This window comes from Trachemys scripta, chromosome 2 (genome assembly GCF_013100865.1).
Source record: "Trachemys scripta elegans isolate TJP31775 chromosome 2, CAS_Tse_1.0, whole genome shotgun sequence".
Classification (NCBI taxonomy): domain Eukaryota; kingdom Metazoa; phylum Chordata; order Testudines; family Emydidae; genus Trachemys; species Trachemys scripta.
The window spans coordinates 140155058-140174419 of record NC_048299.1 but is presented as its reverse complement, the minus strand read 5'-3'; the positions used below and the strand labels follow the sequence as shown (position 1 = coordinate 140174419).

Below are 19362 nucleotides of genomic sequence, written 5' to 3'. Positions count from 1 at the left end.
GGGGGGGGGGGGGGGTGGGGGGGGGGGGGGGGGGGGGGGGGGGGGGGGGGGGGGGGGGGGGGGGGGGGGGGGGGGGGGGGGGGGGTCAGTGATGGGTGCAGGGAGGTGTTTCAGTGATGGGTGCTGGATGTGCGGGGGTCAGTGATGGGGTTTGGTGCTGGCCACCTCGGCAGTGCTGAGTGCTAGGGTGTGAACCAGGAATTGTTGCAGTGCCCCATGTGCTTTGTTTCCTTTCCAAGTGGTTCTGATCTCTTTACTTATTTCTCCAGATGGGGGCCGGGCAGCCATTTAACAGCCAGTTCCTGCCTCACTCGGGCCCCCGTGGACCCACTGTGCCAACTGGGATGAACCCTGCCAGCATGGGGGGCGTGATGGGCCCTTCAGCAATGTCTCCTATGAGCATGAACCCCGCCAGGGCCCCTGGCATGACCCCCTTGTATGGAGGACAGAGGCTGCCCCAGCATGGGTACCCCGGGCCCCCACAGAGCCAGCAGATCCCCCGGCAGGGGGTCAAGAGGGCATATTCCAGTGACGTGAGTACGAAGCAGGGATGAGGCCGACATGACCAGTGGGCAGGGGATTTGTGTCCCATTGCATTTAAACAGCCCAGAGTGACCCCTCATGCTGGGACCCAGCCTGCCGCTGCCCAAGGAGGGGTCCTGGGCCTGGCTCCTGCCTGGGGAGGCTGGGAGCTCTGCAGCTCTGGAACCTCTTCTGTCCCCTCAGGAGAGACCTGATGCCCAGCTTTAACCCTGAGCTTGCCAAAAGTGATAAGCCGAGAGTTCCCCGGGGCTAGAGGAGGGGGAGCTACTGCAGGCCCCACAAACTCCCTCCCCCAGGGTGGAGGCACTCAATGGTGCTGAGGGAGGCAGCATTTTCAGCGAGGCTCCTAGCTCTCAGCTTCAAGCCTGACTGGGGCGACTCAGCCGACTAGTGGGCATGGCTCTTCTGGAGTCTTGCTCAGCACTGCTAGGCAGTGAGCGATGCATCACCTCTGTGCTGGCCTCCCAGAGGTGGCTGCATGGGGGGTTCCGCTCTTCCTGCTTTCAGGGCTGTGATGCCATCTTCTCTCTCCCTCTCAGGGTTACCCTGGGCAGCAGTACATTCAGGGGGCTCAGTATCCCACCCAAGCTGCCCAGTATGCCCCCAGCGCACCCCAGCCATCTGCCCCGTCCCCTTCATATCCTGGCCACAGGATGCCCATGCAGCAAGGAATGGGCCAGTACCTCTCCACCTCTGGCTCCACCGGACCATACTACAAGGTACCTAACTGTCAGGATAATGCTGCAGAGACTATATGTGGGGAGGGTGTTGGGGGGCATTGTACGGGGTAGGATACGGCAGCCTCTACTGGGGGGAGCACATTGTCTTAAAATTGCCCCTCACCCCCAATTGCTCCAGTGCCCCCTGCTCCAGGAGCTTCTGGGGAGTTAACCCTCTGTCTCCCACAGCTGAACCCCATTGTAGAGAGGGCCCAATGGGCTTTTCTGGGTTGAGCCAGCAAGGCAGAATTGGGAAAAGAGCCCAGGAGTCCTGGTTCCCAGGCTCAAGCTTTAGCCCCAAGACCATCCTCTCCCGTACCCCATGGCTCCTTGCCTACACCCCAAGATGAGGCCCCCCCAGGATGGGGTGAGGAGGCCAGTCTAGTGGGTCTGGGGAGGGCTGAAATCTGAGGACTGGGATGCTCCTCTAAAGTTGTGCCTTGGGGTCATCTTCTTCCCAGCCAACTGACCAGTTCAATGGGCAGAATGCCAGCTTCACCAGCTACAGCCAGGCCTCCATGAACGGGGTGAGTCACCACACCGAGGGCCAGCCCTGGCACCTCCCTGCTCTGGGACCTAAGGGGCAGCCAGGCCTGCTCTGCACCCAGTACTGCCCCCTGTTTCTGCGTCCGCTCTGCCTCCCCTGGTACTGCCCCATTACTGCACCTGCTCTGCACCCCAACCCCAGTACTGCTTCCCAGTACTATACCCGCTGTGCCGCCCGGGTCCTACCATCCTAGTATGGTGTCCTCTCTGCCCCGATGGTGCTACCTGCCAGTCCTGCATCCCCTCCATCCCCCAGCATTGCCTTCCCAGTACTGTGTCCACTCTACTACAACTGCTCTGCCCGCCAGTATTGCACCTGCTCTGCAGCTTCCCGCCAGTCCTGTCCCCTGGAACTCCGCCCACTCTGCCCCCCAGATGCTATCACCCAGTGCTGCCCCAGGGGCGTGCTTGTTCCAACCCCGAGTCCCCTGGCTTATCTGGCAGGTTACTCATGGGCATGCCAAGTAAATTCTAGAGGCACTGGTAGCTCTCCCTGCACTCCAGGGGTCTCCCAGCCTCCCTCTTTCCTTGGCATCTCTGCCCAGAGGAGCAGGCCCCCTACCTCTACCTCCCTCCCACTTCCCCCATATTTCCTGTTCCCCTCCTAGTCCCTAAGGGGACGCGCCCCCTATGCTAAAGGTCGGGTTCCCCCAAAGGCCGGGTGGGGCTTGCTCTGACGGCCACGCTGTGTTTGTCTCCCTGCAGCCTGGTCGGTCTATGCCTGGCTACCCCAGCTCCCCGCTGCCCGGGAACCCCACACCGCCCATGACGCCCGGAAGCACCATCCCGCCATACATGTCCCCAGGGCAGGACGTCAAGTCTCCCTTCCTGACAGACATCAAGCCCAGCATCAGCTCACTGCACCCGTCGCCTTCGGGTGAGTCCCATCTGCAGGACTTTGGGATCCAGCCTGGGCGCCGGAAGCAGAGGAGTGCCTTCCTCACCAGCTGGGCACCCGGGCCCATCACCCATGGGTGCTGCAGAGAGCGTGGGGCTGAGGGGATGAATCCAGAGGAGGGGGAAACGCAGCAGCTCCTGGGCTGAGACCCTGGCTGCTCCGCGGCATCGCTAGACATGGACATGGCGGCTCCCGGCCCACAGGGCAAGGGGGAACAGCACAGGGGTCTGTCTCTCTGAGCCGGGATGGAGCTTGGGGGGCATGGCCCCTAAAGGGGCAGATGGAACATTGAGGGACTGGGGGTTCCATGGCAGTTGGGGAGGTGGAATCAGGTTGGGGGAGGAGCTAGCAGAGGGGGAGGGGCATCTGGGGCTCCACCCAAAGAGGGGAGGACAGGACGCTGCCCCCTGATCATGTTCGGGAGGGGAGGAAGGGGCAGGGGGCTCCAGGCCGGCCCCATGGCCTGGCACCCCCTGCAGCTGGTGCCTGTGGTGCTGCGGGTGCGGTGCCTGCCGGTGCCCATGGCCCTGCACCGCTGGCCCACCCCCAGCCTGAGCCCTCCTCCCCCCACCGCAGGCAACCCGTGCGAGGAGCTGCGCCTGACCTTCCCTGTGCGGGACGGGGTGGTCCTGGAGCCCTTCCGCCTCCAGCACAACCTGGCCGTCAGCAACCACGTCTTCCAGCTCCGTGACTCTGTCTACAAGACGCTGATGCTGAGGTGAGGCCTCCCCCTTGGCTCCGCTCGCAGCCCCCCTCACCCCGCAGGGCCCCCCCATCCCACTGGGGTCTTCGCAGTGCCGTAACAAGGGCGAGGCAAGTGAGGCATTTGCCACAGGCACGCAAAGCGGAGAGGCGCAGCTCTACCACCCAAGCGGCGCGGAGAAAAAAAAAAAACACAATCGGCGGTGCTTCAGCAGCAGCTCTACCACCGCCGCTTCTTCGGCGGCAATTCAGTGACAGCGGCAATTCGGTGGCAGGTCCTTCCCTCCAAGAGGGACGGAGGGACCCGCCGCCGAATTGCTGCCGAAGAGCCTGAAGCTGGCCCTTGCCTCAGGTGCAAAAATTCCTTGTTACGACTCTGGGTCATCGTCACACTGGCCTGGCCGCTCTCACACCTGCTGGTGGAGATGCAGCCTGACCCAGCACCGGGGCAGTCCTGGCACCGGGATGGGGCCTGGCCCTCCTGGCTGTGCAGCAGTTTTGGCATCCCCCTAGGGGCAGGCCTCCCCACAGCTGCGTCTGCTCCTTTGCCCACCCCCCAGTCCAACCATCACCCTCTGGTCCCTCCACCCCAAGGCACTGCCCTCTGGCCCCTTCATAGCTAGGATCCTCACCGCTGAGTCACAACCCCATCCCGTCTGCCTTCTCTCTGGCAATGGAGAGAACCTGGCCGATGCCCCGCCCCTGGCCCTGGAGCTACCCTGAGTCCCTGTTCCACAGGCTCCTAGCCTATTTCCCTCTACACCATCCTCGGCCCGTCCAAAGAACTCTCTGGGGTCATTCAGCTAGCTTTCCTCCTGCCCAAGGCCTGACCTGGAGCTCCAGTTCAAATGCTACCACCACGAGGACCGACAGATGAACACTAACTGGCCGGCCTCAGTCCAGGTCAGTGTCAATGCCACGCCCCTGACTATCGAGCGGGGAGACAACAAGACTTCTCACAAGCCCCTCTACCTGAAGCAGGTGTGCCAGCCCGGGAGGAACACCATCCAGATAACCGTCACCGCCTGCTGCTGTGTAAGTGACCTGCACTCCCCTCCCTGCCCAGATTCGAGTACATGCACGGACTGACAAGCTCACAGAGCCTGCCAGATGCACACAAGCGTGTGTGTGTGTATATGTGTGCACACATGCTTGTTGTAAAGTTATATCACACCGTGGGCCCAGTCCTGCTCATTTGGCACTGGTGCGACCGCTGCTAGAATCCTGTGTCCAGTTCTGGTGCCCACAATTCAGGAGAGGTGTTGATAAATTAGAGAGGGGGCAGAGAAGAGCCACAAGAATGATTAAAGGATTAGAAAACGTGCCTGAGTGTGAGAGACTCACAGAATTCAGTCTGTTTAGCTCAACAACAACAAAAAGGCTAACAGGTGACTTCATCACAGTCTGTCAGTACCTATGTGGGGAACAAATATTTAATAATGGGCTCCTCAGTCTAGCAGTGAAAGGTCTAACATGATCCACTGGCTGGAAGTTGAAGCTAGACAAATTCAGACTGGAAATAAGGTGTAAATTTTTACCAGTGAGAGTAATTAACCAATGGAACAATTTCCCAAGGCTCATGGTGGATTCTCCATCACTGACATTTTTTAAATTAAGGTTGGATGTTTTGCTAAAAGATCTGCTCTGGTCTATCGCCTGGTTCCATTTTTGATTTTTCATCAAAGAAACAAATGCTGAATGTTTCCATTCGACAATGCTGCTGCCACACCTCATGGGAGTTGTAGTTCATTTTCCTCTTATGCAACATTCTACTCTAAGGGCCAGGTTCCCGAGCCAGACTCGCTTTCCCATGATGCACCACAGCCCAGGGACTCCCATGATACCACCACCTGCCTTCATCAAGCAGAGAAACTGAAGTCCAGCCCATAGAGAATGAGAGCATGAGGCACCTGAACTCCTATGAGGCACCACAGCAGCATTACCAAATTGAAATATTTTAGTTTTCATTTTTTTGACGAAAACCCAAGATTTTTCATGGGAATAAAAACCAATTTCCTGACCACGGCCAGTCAGAGGCCAGACACCACACACCATCTCTGCCAGGCCAGGAGATGTGGGCATGGCCTCCCAAGGGCACCTGTATCTCACAGCATCCACATGCTCCATCCAGCAGCATCCCAGAGGGGCACCCGTACCTTCGCCTATTGGAGACAGTGTGGTCTGCTGGTTAGAGCAGAGCAGTCCGATCCAGGAGTCCTGAGCTGGAGCCCTGGCGTTAGTAGGGAGGGTGGAGTAATGGTTAGAGATGGGAACTCACTCCTTAGTTCTGTTCCTAGCTCTGGGAAGGAGTGTGGCCTAAGCCATGTGCACACTAAACTTACCTTCCAGGCTTGCTTAGTTAAAGCATGTTGAGCTCCACCATTTAAAGGCACCAGAGAAGGGCAAAAGATTATTAATGGTTGGGATGGTTCCCAATTGGTTCCTTACTCCCAGCATGCACCACCCCCCAACAGAAAATCTAGCCCTGACTAACCAAGTTTGGCTAGTCCAGCAGCATGGCAGCCCTATCCGCTGGAGATACAGTGCATCCTGGGGTAGGTGGATTGACCTCTGGGGCAGGTATTCCAGAAGTCACAGCCTGGACTCTGGGAGAGAGGGGAAGAACCAGAATTGGATTTCTGTGTTCCCTGGAGCAGACTATGAGAGAGAACCTAAATTCACAGCTTATTGAACCAGAAGGGACCACTCGGATTATTTAGGCTGACCTCTGGCATAACACTGGCCATAGGACTGCCCTGAATTAATTCCTGTTTGAACTAGAGCAGATCTTTTAGCAGAACAGCCAATCATGATTGAAACCTTGCCGGTGACGGAGAATTCATCCCAACCCTTGGTCGGATGTTCCAATGGCATATTACAATAAAAACCACAAAACCAAAAAAAATCAACACCAAAAAACCCCACACCTCGTGTGAAAAGAACATTAAGGTTGAAAAGTCAAGTACTCAAAAGCTAGGAAATTCCTCAATGTAGGTTGCCTGTGCACTTTGCTTATACCAGAGGGCAACCCCTTGTCATGTTTTAACCCTCGCCCCAAAGCATAGGGGTGCTAGAGCTTCTCAGCGAAATGCTTGCAAGAGTTTTTTGGCCATGGGCAAAATGAGGTGTTATTCCCTAGTCTTGGTCTTGGAAACAGCTGAGCCCTTTTCGCTGAAACTTGCCCAGAAAATGCAGCCTGAAGCAGACTCTCGGTGTGGAAAAGTTCAGCCTGAGCAGTTAACATTTGGCAAAGTTATAAATAGCTAAAAAAGGGGTCTTAGAATGGGAAGTGTCGAGCAACCTTAATCCTAGGTGGCACTACTGCTGCCACCCATAATGTCCCCCTAGAAGGGGCTTTGGGTTCAGCCTCCAAGTAGCTGGGAAAGCTCTGCTCAGCCTTTAGGGATGAGATGCAGGGTGACCCTGACCACGTATACTGGACACAGTCTATAGCCATGTCATTAGGAGTGTGGGTGGCCATTTAAAAGGGCCAGGGACTCCAGACACACTAGAAGGCTCAACGAGACAGTTCAGTGGAGCCTGTTGGCTGGGATTCTTGTGCAGAGCCCTGGGGATCTACTGGTGCAATCGATAGATGTGGATATGGAAGCCTGGGGGCACTGGGGGAGAGGCATGGCAACGCTGGTCTGATTTGTGCACACGCACAAATGCTCGCCCTCTCCCGGCCCAGCTAACCTCTCTCCCCTCCTCTTTGCAGTCTCACCTCTTTGTCCTGCAGCTGGTGCACCGGCCCTCCGTTCGGTCAGTGCTGCAAGGGTTAATAAAGAAGCGCCTGCTACCAGCCGAGCACTGCATCACCAAAAGTGAGTGCTCCCGTTGGGCCGCAAGATGGCTCCTTTGACGTGTCATGAGCTTGGAGGCCTTAGCCCTGTGGGCAGTGCTCCTGTTGGAGCTGCTGTGGATGGGAGCTGGAAGGAGGAACTCCAAGCAGCGCTGGGTTCTGTCTTTGTGGGCTTATAGTTAGAGAAAGGGACTGGGAGTCAGGACTCCTGGGTTCTCACCTTGGGCATGCCCCTGCCCTCCTCTGTGACTTAGTTTCCCCAACTGTTAAATGGAGATAATGATACTGAGCTGCCACACAGTCAATTAGTGACTAAGGAGCTTGGAGATCCTCGGGTGAAAGGCAAAGAGGAGGGCAAGGAGCTAGTAATTAGGGCACCAGTCAGTGCTCCCCCATCCAAGCCCAGCTGGTGTGTTCCTAAGGGCTCTCCCCTCCTGCTGGCTCAGGTGCCAATCGCAATGGGCTAGTGCAGTTCATACACATCTGGGCGTCTGACCCTTGACATTCCAATTCCTTGTACCAGGGGTGGCGTGCATGCCTTTGATCACCAGGGGGCACCCTAGTGGTGACCAGCACTTACACACACCCCCAGCCTGAGTTGCCACCAGCTGACCCATAAGAGCAGCAAGGCCTGGTCGCAGCACTACCTGTTAACTCTGCACAAGCCCCCCCCACTCTAACTAGCCCCCCGCTGGTCTTCCCTCCCAGCCCTGCCATGTGAAGCAAGTCTTCCTAAGGGGTTGGAGTGAGGGGCTGTGCAGCTTCCTGGCAGGCTGGCTCCCCAGGCCTGGAACCTTCCTCCGCCTGAGCCCAGCTCCCCAGGAAGCGACGGTGCTGTTCTCAATGGCCTTTCCCTCTCAATACCTAGTAAAGCGAAACTTCAGCAGCGGGACGATCCCAGGGACTCCAGGTCCCAATGGGGAGGATGGCGTGGAGCAGACAGCTATCAAGGTGTCGCTGAAGTGTCCTATCACCTTCCGGAGAATCCAGCTCCCTGCCCGAGGGCATGACTGCAGGCACATACAGGTGAGACCCCAGCCCCACACTGCTTGTGCTCCCCGCCAGGCGTCTGGGCTCAGGCACATGCTGAGAGGACCAGAAATAAAGGGCTCTGACTAGTGAAAAAGGGACAGAATGGCAGTGAGATCTCTCAGGCGGCAGAAGAGTCTTTCCAGGGAAGGGGTGGGAGACCCCTCACTGAGGACATTGTAAGGCTAGGCTGCTAGCCCAGTGCCTGGGCTGTCTCTCTCCCTGCCACCTGGAGGCAGCACTTTGCTGCCTTCTCCCCCCTCCACCCCCAACCACCAGGGTGACTGCTTGTCTCACTTTCTCTCCCTGCTCAGTGCTTCGACTTGGAGTCCTACCTGCAGCTGAACTGCGAGAGGGGAACGTGGCGGTGTCCTGTTTGCAAGTGAGTGGTCGTGCTCTGTGGAGTGGGCAGCCTAGACTAACCCCCCCCACTCCCCACCTCCTCACACTCCGGCTGAACTGCTGTCACGGGGCAGGGGAGAGCGGCACCAGTGTAGCAAAGTCTAGTGCTCAGAGCAGGGGGCTGAGAAGCTGGAGAACTGGGTCCTACGTGCAGCTCTTCTGCTGGGTGACCTGGGACTTGCCCTCTCTGTGCTTCAGTTTCCCCCTCTGTATAACGGGGATAAAGATACCAATCCACCTTTGTACAGTGCTTTCTGACCCACTCTCAGGGCCCAGGGGGTTTGTGGGGGGAGGGGAGCAGTACTAGGTTCCTCTGGCTGTGGATGCTGTTTTGGATTTGAGTCCCCAGCTCCTACGAGGAGCTGAATGGTGTGACTGGGCTCCGTTCTCAGACCCCTCCCTTGTCTTGTCCTCAGTAAAACAGCCCTACTGGAAGGACTAGAGGTGGATCAGTACATGCTGGGGATCCTGATCTACATTCAGAAGTAAGTGCCCTGCTTGAGTTCCCGCACTGTGCTGCACTGTTGTGTTTCCCTCTCGCCACCAGAGGGCAGATGTGTGCCAGAGAGAGAGAGAGCTGGTGGAGTTAGTGGCTGTCTGGGGGCACAACCTGCCCCCCCCCCCCCCCCAAAAGCCAGGCCGATTAGGGGATTTGCTCTGGAGACCCCTGACCTGCCCCCTGCCCTCCCCCCGTCCAGTGCAGTGGAGGGACATCCGGGCAGCACATGACTTGGGTGGGGTCGGTAGGGACTCCTGGGGAATGGACAGCTCTGGGTGGGAGCCCAAGGGATGGGAGAGCTGTGCCTTGTGGGACAGAGCACCTTGCAGTGCTCTCCAGAGACCCTGCTTAGTGGGAGAGGGGAACAATACGTTTTCCCGGGGGACCCCAGAACAAGACTGAGCTGAGTGCTGGGCTGTGCCTGTCCCCAGGGCCCAGTGCAGGGTTCAGGCAGTGGCTGGGTGTGTCCAGCTAAAAGTCCCATCTTAGCAGCCTCAGCAGAGAGCGCTGGACACCCCTCCTCTTCCACCGCCAGAGGGGTCCCTCCAGCACAGCCTGGGGCAGACTTGGGGGAAGGCTGCATCTTGACAGAGGGCTCCAGTCCCTGCAGCTCTTGAACTGGCCCTTCCCCATGACTAACAGGACAGACCAGCACTAGAGGCTGGGAAGGCTGGGCCCTGCCTGCAGCCGCCCCTTGTACAGAGCCCCCTGCCGGCCCTGCTCCCACAGCCCTCATCATGCCAGCCCTGCTCTGCTGACTCCTCTGCCCAGCTAAACCCAGGGACTTCAGGGAACAGGTCCGGCCCACCCCCAGGAAGGGAGAGGCCAACTCCAGAGCAGCTCCCAGCACAGGCGACAGGGGTCTCTGGAGGGCTTTGCCAGGATGCAGGCCACCATGCTCCTTCCTCACCCCTCTTGGAAAGCTGCCACGCCCAGGGCTGCTGCAGCAATAGCCTGGTTGCCCCAGGCTGGCTGATGTCAGGGGCCCTGGCAGTCCCCGCAGGTGTGTGAGCTCTGCCCGCCCTGACCTGCCCCTCTGTGCCCACCCAGCTCCGACTATGAGGAGATCACCATCGACCCCACGTGCAGCTGGAAGCCAGTACCCATCAAGCCCGACATCCACATCAAGGAGGAGCAGGACGGCCCTGTGCTGAAGCGCTGCCGGACCATGAGCCCCACTCACATGGTGATGCCCAATGTCATGGAGATGATCGCCGCCCTGGGCCCCGGCTCCTCACCATTCACGCCCCTGCAGCCCCCGCCCACCAGCGGCAGTACCAGCGACTACAGCAGCCAGAGTGAGTGACTGGGGGGGACTGGGCCTCTGGGCTGGGGGGAAGGGGAGAGAGGGTCTCAGGTCGGGGAGGGGGACGGACAAGGGGGCAAGGAATGGGGCCTTCAGGTGGGGGGGCAGGGAATGGGGCCTTCAGGTGGGGGGGCAGGGAATGGGGTCTTCAAGTTTGGGGACAGGGAATGGGGCCTTCAGGTAGGGGGCAGGCAAGGAGCAGGGAATGGGGCCTTTGGGTGGAGGGATGGGCTAGGCATCAGGAACGGGGGCCTCTGACCAGAGGGAAGGGACAAAGAAGGGGTCTCCACTGGCTTCCTTTTGGGGGAGCAGGCAGGGCAGGGTGGCCAAGAGGACCCTGCTGCTGGATGAAGTGCAGGGAGACGCCCTGGAGCTGTGTGTGCCCAGCAGCTCGTGATGGGATTCCTAGGGAACTGCCCATGGGTGTCCTTCCTCAGAGCTCCCCGCCCCACCCTGGCACACCTGGTTCTGCTCTGACAGGGTTTCCTTTCACAGGTTCCAGCTTCTCCGGCCCCGGCAGTTTCCCGGACTCGTTCCCTCCCACAAACCCCGGCACCCCAACGTTAAACGAATTCACTCCAGGGCCTCCCCCCATCTCCTACCAATCGGACATTCCCAGCAGCCTCCTGACCCCTGAAAAGCCACCGGCTCCCTCCATCACCGGACAGGTCAGCTGGGCTTCCCTGGAGGGGGCAAGGACTGTGTGTGTGTGGGAGGGGGGTGCTCTCCCTGTGGCTGGGGTGACCCCACCTCTGTCTGTGGGAGCTGTTCCTCCCAGGCCCTTGAGCAGTGGAGCTGGCAGGATGCTGCGCTTCCTCACTAGTGTTTGTGCCAGCTCGCAGCTGGTTCACTGGATATGCCCAGGCTGCTTGGCAGCATGTTGCCTTGCCCAATAGCATCCTGTCCTTTGATTGGTGGGTTTCTGAAGCGGGCGTGGTTATTTGCCATCTGGTGCAGGAGAGCCAGAACCAGGGCCCAATCTCCAGAAGTTGGTGAGTGAGAGAGCACCTCGCTTTGCCGCGGCCTGCACCCCACAGGGGGCAGTGTGGCAGGCTCTTCGGGAAGATGGGAATGCAGGGGTACCATTCTGCGTGTTCACATCAGCTGTAAAATACCAGGCTCCATGAGGGCCACGGGTGGTTGTGAGGGGAGTGTGGGGCAGGGTGTATGTCAGTGGCATGTTTGTGGGGGTGTTAAGAGGGCAGGCGTGTATTCTGGGTGTCAGTATGGCCTTGGGCGTGACACTGGGTCCTGCTTCAGGCCTGGCCACTCCACACCTCAGAGAATGGTTTCTCATTGCCAGATTTTCTTCCTCTTTCTCAGATGCCTCCATCTGGCAGGATGGATCCATCCCACAATCCTGTGCAACAGGGGCTTCATAACCCCAACCTCAGTGGCCAGTCGGGACAGCAGCTCCATCATCGGAACCCTCCCCCCCCGCAGTCCCGGCAGCCCATTGGGCAGGCGGGATCCGGGGGTCCAGCGCATGCAGGGGATCTTGCCTTTAACCCTGGGTCTGGGATGGTGGGGCAGCCGGGCATGCCGGGAGCTGGGGACGGGCCAGAGCCTTCCCTCGATGTAAGTAACCTGACTCCTGAGTGTGCGCTGCCCAGCTCCGGGACTAGTGTGTGGGGCTGCACTCCCCCCCGCACTGAATCTTCTTTCTCTAAGCAGGGCAGGGGAAGCCCTGAGGCACCGGTCTGCACTAGTTGCAGGGACCTTCCAGACTGAGGCCCAGTTCTGTGATTAGCCAACAGTGCCTGGGCCCATTACTGGCTGAGCCCACTGGCACCTGGCTCCCATGCTCACTGGGGATGGGGTCTGAGAAACTTGTGTGCCAAAGAGCCCAGCTCAGTGCCCCCTGCTATTGAAGTGAAAATCCCCACATGCTCAGGGCAGGAGGGCTGCAGGGACATGTGCTCTTCGAAGTTCCCCCGCGCCACTTAAGGCAAGTCAGTTTCAGATCCAGTGGTATGTGAAGCGGCGATGCAGCCAGCCTCATGGCCGACCCCCTTGAACTGCCCTAGCTTGATGGATCTGCCCCCACCTTGCAACAGGGCAGCTGGAGGTGTGAGACTCTGAGCCACGCTCTCCGGGAGTGCAGTCGAGTGCCTTCGCCACACAGTTCCCGCGGAGGGTATGGTTTGTTCTCCACGTGGTCTGGCTCCCACCGGCTTCCCCGAAGGCTTCCTGGCTGCAGGACTTATGGCCTCAGGGCTGGGGCACAGATCGTCTTGGGTTGGGAATGAGGCTTGATCCCCATCCCATCCCCCCGTCGGACTCTTCTGGGCAGTAGGTCAGGGGTGTGAGGTCCACTCGGCTGGTGCTGCATTAGAGGGGCGGGGGAAGAGGAGGCATGCACATAGCCAGTGCTTCCTCATGCTTTTCCCTTTGTGCATTCCCTTCCTATGTCTGCTCAGAGACCTCCCTTTCATTGGCGAGGCTGCCACCCCTTGGGCGCTGCGCTGTCTCAGGCCTCCAGCCAGCGCTAATCCCACTCTGCCCAGCCAGCTGAACCCAGAACCATCTACAGCAGCTGGAATTTCCTGTCGCCTTCCCCCGCTGCACAGGTGTCTCATTAGTGCACCGTGGGGCTCAGCTCTTGGCTTCTGCCTGCCCCAGACGCGTCATCGCTCTAGAGATCCGTGCCCCAGCAGGGACCCAGTTCTCCCCAGCCCTGCAGCACCACATGCCACTGTTCACAGTCGCTCTGAGCTCGCTCTGAACCAGGAGCCCCCGGGGCTTGGGAGTCTCCCTTGCCCCTGGCCGGGGAGGGACTGCCAAACACATCAGCTGCTTGATCTAGCTTTAGATCAAGGTGCCCCCTCTCTGCTGGGAGCTGGCATTGTTTTCCCAGGGGGCTGTGACTGGACATGGGGACCGTGGTGTTAGTGGGGAAGGTCCCAGCACTGGGGGAATAGCCTGCCCCCACCCTCTGGCTCCTGATCTCCCTGCAGGAGAGTTTGCAGCTGCTGGCTATTTTGGGGGCTGACCAAAAACGGTAACCTTTCCACATGGCTTGTGTGGGGCAGGGACTTGGAGGCTACAGCCCTTCTTCCCAGCCCATCCCCCTCTGCTCCATAGGTGCTCAGCTAGCAGTTACTCCTGCTGGGTTTTCAAAACCAGGCTGAAGAAATCCATTGACCTGCCATGCCCAGAGCAAACTGGGCAACACTGGCTCACCACAGCTCTCTGGGCAGCCTTGGGCCCTCGCACCAGCTGTCACCTGATATGCCAGGCTGGGTGAGATGGGGCCAAACGTCCCGTCCTGGGTAGTGTTTTGTAGCCTGGGGAGGAGGTCATGGTGTGGCCCCAACAGAGGGCTGGAGGGCAGCTTCCAAATTCTGGAGTCTAGTGGTGTGCCTGATCAGAAGCTGATCTCTCCATGTGGCAATGCAAGGGTGGAGAGGGGATAGCCCAGAGCTTGGCTTCATGGAGAGGAAAGGTCACCTGTGATTAGGAGTCTGTTCTAGAGCCGGGGCTGGAGTCAGGGCTCCTGGGTTCTTTTGTGGCTGTGCCATTTACTTTCTCCAGAGCAGCACCCTCGGCTCTGGCTTTTCCCCAGGGCGCTGGGCGGGTTGTTGCTGGCTATGGGCCTCCTGCGTGGCGTTCTCTGGGCCCAGGGTGCCCTAGTAATTTCGTTCTGTTTCTTGCCCTTAGCTTCTTCCCGAACTGACAAACCCCGACGAGCTGCTCTCCTACCTGGGCCCACCAGATCTCCCCAACAACAGCAACGACGACCTGCTCTCCCTGTTTGAGAACAACTGAAGCCATCCCCGGTAGAACGCAGCCACCAGGCCCAAAGGCCCTCCATGCCCTTGTCCTTGCCTCCGCCCTGAGGCACCTCCACACTCATCCATCCCACAGCTTCCCAGACACGCGCCTCTCCTCTGCACTGGGCAAGGACCAGGGCTGAGGCAGCCCAGGACTTTGGCCTGGACAATAACCCCCTTGTCTGAACTCTCAGAACCTGCCCCACAAAAGGGACCCTGGAGCAGCTGGCTCTGGGAATCCTTCCCGTGCAATGGAGATGGCCCTCTCAGACCGTTCCTGGAGCCTCTGTGACACAGACGCACTCGGGCTATGCTAACGTGCCAGGTCACCAACATGCTGGGTGTACTGGCCTCACTGATTGGCCCTGGAGGTGTCCTACAAACCACAGCTGGAGAAGAACAAAGCGGAGCAACTTCTTGGAATGGGGCTGGTGGCACCCAGCCTCCCCCTGGCTTCCTCTGCTGGCTCTAGGATGCTCAGCTCTGCCTGGGTGCATGGAGGTTCAGGATGGAGACTGGCACCTCTGTGTACATTGCCGCACAGCCTAAGGCCATTGGGGACATGTGCTGAAGGAAAGCAGAGAGCCATGGAGCCCAGTATGAGCTTCACTCCCAGGGCCTGGCGAAGCAGACACAGCATTGCCTTTGAAGGCCTCCAGAAGCCGTCTCCACCCATCCCAGCTCCTAGATGGGCACAGCACCGAGTTGGCTTCAGGGCTCCCCACAGTGCTTATGTGCTCTGGCTCCCTGCCATCTCTGGGAGTGTCAGAACATCACAGGAGCATGCTTGGAGATCCACCTCCGCTCCCTGCTCAGCAGGGTTGGGCCAATGATGAATTGCAGTGGAAGTGGGGGGGGGGGGGGGAGGTCTGGAAAGCCTCTTCCATTCCTTTCCCCGGGACTGCAGCAGCAGCAGCAAAGGAACCTGGGTCCGTCAGAAAGACCAGGCAGTTCCCCAAACGCCCTGACAGACTGACTCCATCTGGTGATGGGTCATCTACAAGCACAATGATGTACATAGTTTAGAAACACTAAAGGAAACAAACCCAATATATTTAAAGGCAAGTGGGTCGCTCTGGTGTCTAGTTCTGGGGTCCCCCAGCCCCGGGGCAAGAGTCCTCTGTATAAATGTGCATATGCTCCCTAGTTTGTAATATAGACCATTCCATGTGGGACCACCCGCACCACAAAGACTGCTGCTTCAGCCAGAGCGGGACCCCTTCCCTCACATTCGAAATGTCTGTCCCACCCAAGCCAGGTCTGGCTGCCGAGGATGGCAACATGCCCAGCCAGCCCCGGAAATCAAAGCAAAGAGTCAGTCCAAAACGCTGTGGTTTTGGAACCTGCCGCCCCACCTCTCCACCCCCAGTCAGCGCCCCTCTCCAACCAAGGCTGAATTCAGTGTGGTGGAGAACAGGTCCCAGAGGCGGCCTGACGGGGGAAAACCAAACCATTGTCCCTGGCCGGATTTCTTAGGCTGGAGTCCTGTGTCTGAGTGCTGATGACTGTTTAGTTTTGTGTATCCCGTTTCATTATCGCTATATATTAAAGGATTTCTTTTTGGTGGGGCTCACTGAATCACCTATGTGCTGTTGGTCTGAAGTGGTGAACTTGTATTACAAGATCAGGATAGGAGCAGGTTGAGGGATGAGAAGGCTCCAGACATCTCTGATCGGGAAGTGGCTTTAACATGGAACACCAGAGAGAGAGAAATAAATCAGTGTAGAGGGGGGCAGGTTCCAAATCTCTCCCCTCACCCTGGCCCTCTGCTAAGAACATGCAGAGTCCAGTTTACACATAGCCCTGCTAGCAGATGCCAGAAACGTGGGCTAATTTAGTGCTGAAGCAGCATGGGAGATGCTAAGTGGAACGGCATCCCAAGTTGTAGTGATCCTGATTGATTTGGGTCAAACCGAAATCTGGTGGGATGGGAAGTCAGTGCAGTGGGGCCAGTCCAGACTGGAGAACTGGATGGGGAGAGGATGGTCACTGAGATGTTACACAGCAGTGATATCTTCAATGCTAATGTTTTTTGTCAATAACCAAATTTTTTGATCCAAGTATTGCCAAGGTCCAGACTCCAGAGAAAATAATACAAAAATAATGATAAGTAAATAAGAAGATTTCGGGGTCCGTTCAGAAGCATCTGGTGGTCCAGCTTTGGCCCCGTGGGCCACCTAGTGACTCCCCTGGGGGCTAGAAGAAATGAAAGGCAGCAAAGTGACAGGTCAACTCCCCACCTGGGAGGGGAGTAGGGATGGAAAATCTGGGGAGTAGCTGTAAGGGAAGGTATTGACAGGCTGGGATCTACCCGGGGAGATTTTGGAGCGCAGAGAGCTCTCCAAGGCAGAAAGAGAGCCGGGGGCTCGAAGCTGAAGCTTTTAGACTAGAATTAAAAGGTGCCCGTTTTTAACAGTGGGGGGAAATTAACCACTGGACCATTAACCACTGGACCAGTTTCCTAGGGATGTGGTGGATTCTCCATCACTTGGAGTCTTAACAAGGTGTGTCTTTCTAAAAGATATACTCAAGTATATGGACTGGATGCAGGAATCCCTGGGTGAGGTTCTCGGACCCGTATTTTACAGGAACTAGATTAGATTATCATAATGGTCCTTTCTGCTCATAAGACCCCTGAATCTTCCACCCTCAAACCAACCCAAAACTGTTTGTGGGGTTTTTAACTGCCCTGGTACTTGCTGGGTACCAAATAAGTCTCATCTAAGCTACACCAAAGGTGACTTGCAATCCAAAGAGCAAAGAGACTGGTTGATGGGGGAGCCATCCCAATCTGTATCTTCCCAGGAAAGGATCTGACAGAAGGAAAAGAAAGCACGAAGCCCCTGATTTCAGCAGAGTGAGGGATGTGGTCTCTGCCAGCAGCCGTACCAGGACAGTAAGACAGCAGGTTGGAATGAAGGAACCCAGTAAGTGCAGGAGGACTTATGAAAATCCAACAGTAGGGAAGATGGCTGGGGAAAGCTGAAAGGCAGCAGTTTAGGAGCAACACATCCATCCTCATCCAAGAAAGGACGTGTGGAGCAAGAAGGAGCCAATGCAGCTGCCCCAGGAGCTGCTCAGAGATCCGAGGTGGGCAAAAGGAGATAAAGGGGAGATCATCAGAACAAAGCCCGCAGGGGAGAGGTGATGGCACCAATGGAAGCACAGGAGTTAATGCTGCCAAGGGGCTTACCGGGAATGAGCTCAGAATCCTAAATCTACCAGCAAGAAAGAATCAGAGACTATCAGGGTTGGAAGGGACCTCAGGAGGTATCTAGTCCAACCCCCTGCTCAAAGCAAGACCAATCCCCAACTAAATCATCCCAGCCAGGGCTTTGTCAAGCCTGACCTTAAAAACCTCTAAGGAAGGAGATTCCACCACCTCCCTAGGGAACCCATTCCAGTGCTTCACCACCCTCCTAGTGAAAAAGTTTTTCCTAATACCCAACCTAAACCTCCCACACTGCAACTTGAGACCGTTACTCCTTGTTCTGTCATCTGCTACCACTGAGAACAGTCTAGATCCATCCTCTTTGGAACCCCCTTTCAGGTAGTTGAAAGCAGCTATCAAATCCCCCCTCATTCTTCTCTTCTGCAGACTAAACAATCCCAGTTCCCTCAGCCTCTCCTCATAAGTCATGTGTTCCCGCCCCCTAATCATTTTTGTTGTCCTCCTCTGGACTCTTTCCAATTTTTCCACATCCTTGTAGTGTGGGGCCCAAAACTGGACACGGTACTCCAGATGAGGCCTCAACAATGTCAAATAGAGGGGAATGATCACGTCCCTCCATCTGCTGGCAATACCCCTACTTATACAGCCCAAAATGCCATTAGCCTTCTTGGCAACAAGGGCACACTGTTCACTCATCCAGCTTCTCATCCTTTTCTGCAGAACTGCTGCCGTGCATGGGATTCTTCCGTCCTAAGTGCAGGACTCTGCACTTGTCCTTGTTGAACCTAATCAGATTTCTTTTGGCCCAATCTTCTAATTTGTCGAGGACCCTCTGTATCCTATCCCTAACCTCCAGCATATCTACCACTCCTCCCAGTTTAGTGTCATCTGCAAACTTGCTGAGGGTGCAGTCCACGCCATCCTCCAGATCATTAATGAAGATATTGAACAAAACTGGCCCCAGGACCGACCCTTGGGGCACTCCACTTGAGACCAGCTGCCAACTAGACATGGAGCTATTGATCACTATCCGTTGAGCCTGACGATCTAGCCAGCTTTCTATCCACCTGATAGTCCATTCATCCAGCCCATACTTCTTTAACTTGCTGGCAAGAATACTGTGGGAGACTAGCAAAGCTTTTGAGACAAAGTCAAGGAATAACACATCCACTGCTTTCCCCTCATCCATACAGCCAGTTATCTCATCATAGAAGGCAATTAGGTTATTCAGATGGGGGTGGGGGGGTCTCTATGAATAAGAGGGGATGAACCGGGACTGAAATGGCTGGAAATATAGCTCTTGAGAGAAGCCATCCCTTTGATTTAAGGCATTAGGCTCCGGTGTAGATGTACCCACTGGCTACCCTGAGCCAGTGCCACACAATGCTGTGGGGGATTAAAGGGATTAGCAAAGTGTCCTACTGACAGACAGTGCTGGAAGGGGTCCAAGGGCTGAAGCAAAGCAAACATGGTTCCAGCCTTTACAAAGAGAAGAGGGAGCAGGGAAGGAGCACACTCCCAGTCTGACATGGAGGAGGGGGGGGGGGGGGGGGGGGGGGCCCCTGCCCGCACACAAAGCCGCGGGGGGCAGAAAGCAGGGGAGACAAAAAAAAAAAAAAAAAAAGCACCTCGCACAGAGATATTTATAACCCAGGTGATCTCCCCCCTGTCCCCACCTGCCACCCCGTTCCCCCACCCCTACCTCCCCCGGGTGTCCCCTGGCCCCGACTTGCTCCCCGCCCCTTCCTAGCCGGAGTAGAGAGAGTCCCTGTCTTTCCCTTGCAACAACTGCTGCAGGATCCTAGTGCCCCCCATTTCAACTGCCAAGGCAGACTGACTGAGCCTGCCCTTCCCCCTCAGACCCTTCCCTTTTCCAATGGGACCCTCCAGCAGCACAGGGGGCCCCCCGACCTGCAGTCACCGCTCCTGCCCCATGCTGGGCAAGGAGGCAGCCCCATCCCTCACCCCCAG

At 57.2% G+C, this 19362-nt stretch overlaps 1 protein-coding gene across 2 annotated transcripts in view; it reads left to right on the top strand.

The window, feature by feature from the left end:
- ZMIZ2 (zinc finger MIZ-type containing 2) overlaps positions 1-15797 on the top strand; it is a 47641-nt gene extending 31844 nt beyond the window's left edge. The window contains exons 6-19 of one of the 2 annotated variants that reach the window (XM_034761587.1): positions 270-533; positions 1083-1262; positions 1724-1789; positions 2514-2685; positions 3283-3424; positions 4233-4443; positions 7127-7232; positions 8079-8236; positions 8554-8621; positions 9058-9126; positions 10191-10438; positions 10942-11114; positions 11770-12024; positions 14107-15797. In XM_034761587.1, coding sequence (XP_034617478.1) covers positions 270-533; positions 1083-1262; positions 1724-1789; positions 2514-2685; positions 3283-3424; positions 4233-4443; positions 7127-7232; positions 8079-8236; positions 8554-8621; positions 9058-9126; positions 10191-10438; positions 10942-11114; positions 11770-12024; positions 14107-14214 — 2220 coding nt within the window. In that variant the 3' untranslated portion in view covers positions 14215-15797. The remainder of the gene's footprint in view (positions 1-269; positions 534-1082; positions 1263-1723; positions 1790-2513; positions 2686-3282; positions 3425-4232; positions 4444-7126; positions 7233-8078; positions 8237-8553; positions 8622-9057; positions 9127-10190; positions 10439-10941; positions 11115-11769; positions 12025-14106) is intronic. The other variant, XM_034761589.1, reaches the window with a different exon arrangement.
- The last annotated feature ends 3565 nt before the right edge of the window (positions 15798-19362 follow it).